This window comes from Cyphomyrmex costatus, unplaced genomic scaffold (genome assembly GCF_001594065.2).
Source record: "Cyphomyrmex costatus isolate MS0001 unplaced genomic scaffold, Ccosl1.0 scaffold1514, whole genome shotgun sequence".
NCBI classification, from domain to species: domain Eukaryota; kingdom Metazoa; phylum Arthropoda; class Insecta; order Hymenoptera; family Formicidae; genus Cyphomyrmex; species Cyphomyrmex costatus.
Window position 1 is genome coordinate 17952 of NW_017275516.1, and position 4382 is coordinate 22333.

Genomic DNA, 4382 nt, shown 5'->3' on the forward strand with positions numbered 1-4382 from the left:
TATTTTCTCGTAATAAATGAATATAATTCGAATTTACCTATGTTCCGTTTAAAGCAAATCGTCATCTAAAGTGAAGCGTCAGAGAAAATCGTACATTACAACAGTAAAGTCAAAGATGTAGTGACGTGAATTTCATGTGTATATGAACTTGAGACTGATAAGAATAATAAAAATAAAAATAAAAACTAAACCTGAGAATTTGCGTTAGAGTTATGGAGTTTGTTTGTTATGATAGAAAAATACAATTGCGGTAATTTTTCGGTGTCGCTCTGCAAATTTAGACAATTAGTCTGATTCTTAATATGAATCATTTCCGAAATTATTCTTTTAAAATATACAGGTTCATTGTCCAAAATTGCAGTACTTTCCCAATCTATGTCATGTTTACAATTTAATTGATGTGTGCCTACAACAGAATTATTATTCGATCTCTTTGAATCATCCTTGTGTTCCTTCAATCTAGTTCTAAGCCTTCTTTTTGTTTGCCCGACATAAGTCTTGTCACAATCTTTACAGCTAATTTTGTAGACTACATTAGTATTATCAAACTTATTTAGTTTATCTTTTCCAGTTTTAATTATTCCACCAAGATTATTGATTGGTTTGTAAGCAATATTTGTTTTTGGAAAATTAATGATACTTTTAAATTTTTCTGAAATATTTCTGTGGTATGGAACTACAAAATAATTATTATTTATTCTTCTAGTTCTTAACTATATTATTAACTATATTATTAACTATATTATTACTATTCATATTGCAATATTTCAAACTATTAATTCTATTATTGATGGAAGAAATCAGAAATTCCAAAGGATATCCATTTAAGATTAAAGTTCTAATTAATTCACTGATGTTTTTGGAATGAAATTTAGGATGCGACAAAAAAATTATACGATCAAATAATGAGATTATTACACCTTTTTTATGACACATTGGATGATTCGAGAAAAAATTTAAATATCTTCCTGAATTCGTGGGTTTCCTGTAAATATCAAATATAAGTCTGCCGTTTTCAACACCAACTTTAACATCTAAAAAATTTATCCATCCATCAATGCTGCATTCCATAGTAAACTTAATTCTATCATTATAAGAGTTAAAAGTATCAAAAACTCTCTCAATATCATTCTTATGGATTGCTAATAATATATCGTCGACGTATCTTTGGTAAATCGGAATGTGTACATTCATGGTTGAAAAAATTTTTGTTTCTAAATCCTCCATAACCAAACCGGCTAAAATCGGCGATAATGGGGAGCCCATTGGCATACCAAAAGTCTGTTTATAAAAATTGTTATTAAATTTAAAATAAGTCGAATTAATAATAAGATTCAGAGCATTTTTGAATTCTTCCAAGGAAATAGAAGTATTCTATGTAATATTATTCCATCGTCTATCTATACTTTGCATTATTAATTCAGTTGGAATGTTTGTGTACATAGATACTACATCAAACGAAACTAAATTGTAATTGGAATCAAATTTTTTTCCATTTAGTTTCTCAACAAAATCAAAACTATTTTTAGTATAACCTAAATTTGAATTAGTAATACTTTTCTCAATAATTTCTTTTAAAAAATTAGAAATAGGAAACATCGGACTGTTAATGCAACTTACAATAATTCTGAGAGGGAAGCCTGTTTTGTGTATTTTAGTAAGCCCGTAAGATCTGGGTAACACTCCATCTGTTACTAAAAGTCTTCTATACGTATGTTGATCTATAAAACCTTTATCTCTGAATCTTATTAGTAATTCTCTTGTACAATTAGTAATTCGTTTTAACGGATCTTTATTAATTAAAGTATAAGTACTAGTATCTGAGAGAATTATGTTCATTTTTTCATAATATTCTTTTAAATCCAAAATCACTGTAGTATTACCTTTATCAGCTCTAGTAATCAAAAGATCAGGGTGTTCTTTTATGAAATTGTTAACTATTTTAAATTTATCTTTTATATTTAGCTGATCTTTATGACTAATAATATTAGAATTGATATTATTTAAAATCGAAGTCGCTTTAGTTCTAAATTCATTTTTTTTCCTTTCGTCTAGATTAGTGACATACAATTCTATACACTTAATAAATTCTGTTATTGTTTTCTCTTTATTATGTAAATGATTCGGTAAATTGAATTATTACTGGGCCTATTATTCCCAGCGGATCATATAATTGTGCTACTGCCGATAGTATTTTCCTTTTTGTAATTTCCGAGGATTTGATTAAACTGATTTCATATTAAAAATAATCTTTGTTGCTATTCCATAGCAGTCCTAAAGTTTTGATAGATTTCTGATCGTCGAGGATTAACAACTCGTCTTTTCCTTTGATTCTGTTAGAGATTCCAGTATCGTAGGATCGTGGCTTCTCCACTTGCGCAAGTGAAATTGAGCACTGTGTAATATCATGGACAATTCCCTTTGCAATGCAATTGCTTCCTGTTCTGTTTTAGTTCCAGATATTAGATCGTCCATGTAAAAATCATCTTTTAAAATTTCTGCTGCCTTAGGATTATCCGGACTCCATTGGTTCGCCAATTCTCTTAAGCATCTCATCGCCAAGAAGGGAGCGCATGCTGTTCCGTATGTTACCGTATAAAGGGTATAAACCTTAACAGGTTGTTCCTCGTCTGATCGCCATAAAATGCATTGGAATGCTCTGTCTTCTTCTACCATTTTGATTTGTCGAAACATTTGTGCAATGTCCGCTGTTAAAACATACTGATGACATCTGAAACGCAACAAAATTTCAAAAATGTCATTTTGTAAATTTGGCCCCACTAATAATTTGTCGTTGAGCGATGCTCCCGAAGAGGTCTTGGCCGAAGCATCAAAAACCACCCGCAGTTTAGTTGTTATACTTGTTTCTCGTATTACTGGCTGATGAGGTATGTAATATCGTTCCATAAATTTTCCTTCACACAGAGACATGTGTCCAGATGCCTCGTAATCTTTCATAAAGTTTACATACTCTTGCTTTAAATCAGGTTGTTTAAATCGTCTTTCTGTGCTGCGAAGTCGTTTTAATGCTCTCTCAAATGAATCTCCTAGTATGACTTCTTGTTTTTTCGGAAGTTCTACTTGAAATCGACCTTGCTCGTCCCGTCGATATGTCTTTTGGAAATGCTCTTCACATAATTCGTCTTCTTTATTTCTAGTATTTCGAATTCCTATCTCCTCTAGTTTCCAAAATTTTTCTATTTTGTTATCCAGCTCTTGCGTTGTGATTAAGTGACACATTGTTGCTTCTGATTGATGATCACGGACCACTTGCTCGCCTCCTACTATCTATCCTAAATGAGTATTTTGCAGAATGGGTTGATCTTTTCTCAAAATAACCTCTCCTGATTTTAAAATTTTCCAAAATAGTCCTGCTCCAATAAGAATATCGATGGGACCGGGTTTTTCGAATTCTTGATCTGCTAAATCGATGCAATCAGGAATTGTTAACCGTGCTCTATCGAGACGGACTTGTGGAATACGCTCTGTGATAGCCGGTAGCACTAAGCATTCTAATTCGGCTTTAAAGCACGATGTTGTCGATGATAATTTGATTTGTATTGATTTATTGATGGTAAGTTTTGACTTATTGACTCCGCTTAAAGGTATCTTAATCTCCTTATAAGATATTTTTAATTTATCAGCTAAATTCCTCGTTCTCATATTTGACTGAGACCCTAGGTCCAATAATGCTCTGCATTTATGTATGTTTCCATCGTTGTCGTCTATATAGACCTGTGCTGTTGAGAGGATTACTCTCGTCGTGTGTTTCGGAACACAATGTGTTATTATCTTGCAATCTTCGTTTGCTTCTTTATCCTGGCTTTCATTTTCTTGCAAAGGAGTTTCTTTCTCGCTTATCAGAAATTGACTGTGATGTGTTGCTGAAACTGCTTCTGCTTGGCCTTCATCTTGAATCTTCTTTTCCGGTTTTTCTCCGCCTTCTTGTTCTTTGTGTAACAAAGTGTTATGTTTAAGATTACACTTCTTGCATGTAGATGACCAGCATTTTTTGCTCGTGTGTCCTGTTTTAAGGCAATTAGCGCACAAATTCTTTTGCTTTATTTCTGCATATCTTTGTTGTGGAGATAACTTCAAGAACTTCTCGCATTTAAAAATCAAATGAGGACCCGCGCAGTGAGGACATGTCATTGCGGTAGCTGATAACGTTACTTTCTTGTCCGTTTTCTTCCCCACTGAAGCTAATTCTGATGACTTGCTTTTATCTGTCATTTCGAGCATTACACGTCTTTCCAGAAACGCCGTCATTTCTTCCAACGTAGGCAATTGATCAGTTTTTTTCGGACTAATCTCCTTTTCCCATTCCTCTCTCGTTGCGTTATCGAATTTGTTTGTGATCAAATATATGATGACAGTGTCTC

The 4382-nt window shown here is 32.7% G+C and overlaps 1 protein-coding gene across 1 annotated transcript; it reads right to left on the reverse strand.

Moving 5' to 3' along the window:
• Positions 1-2307: 2307 nt before the first annotated feature.
• Positions 2308-3240, reverse strand: LOC108783447 (uncharacterized). The gene has a single exon (XM_018552016.1). It carries the CDS (start codon positions 3238-3240, stop codon positions 2308-2310), a length of 933 nt encoding a protein of 310 aa, XP_018407518.1.
• Positions 3241-4382: the final 1142 nt, after the last annotated feature.

What these genes read in the sequence shown, in the direction of transcription:
- LOC108783447 (XM_018552016.1), bottom strand. Translation starts at nt 3,240, where the DNA reads ATGTGTCACTTAATCACAACGCAAGAGCTGGATAACAAAATAGAAAAA.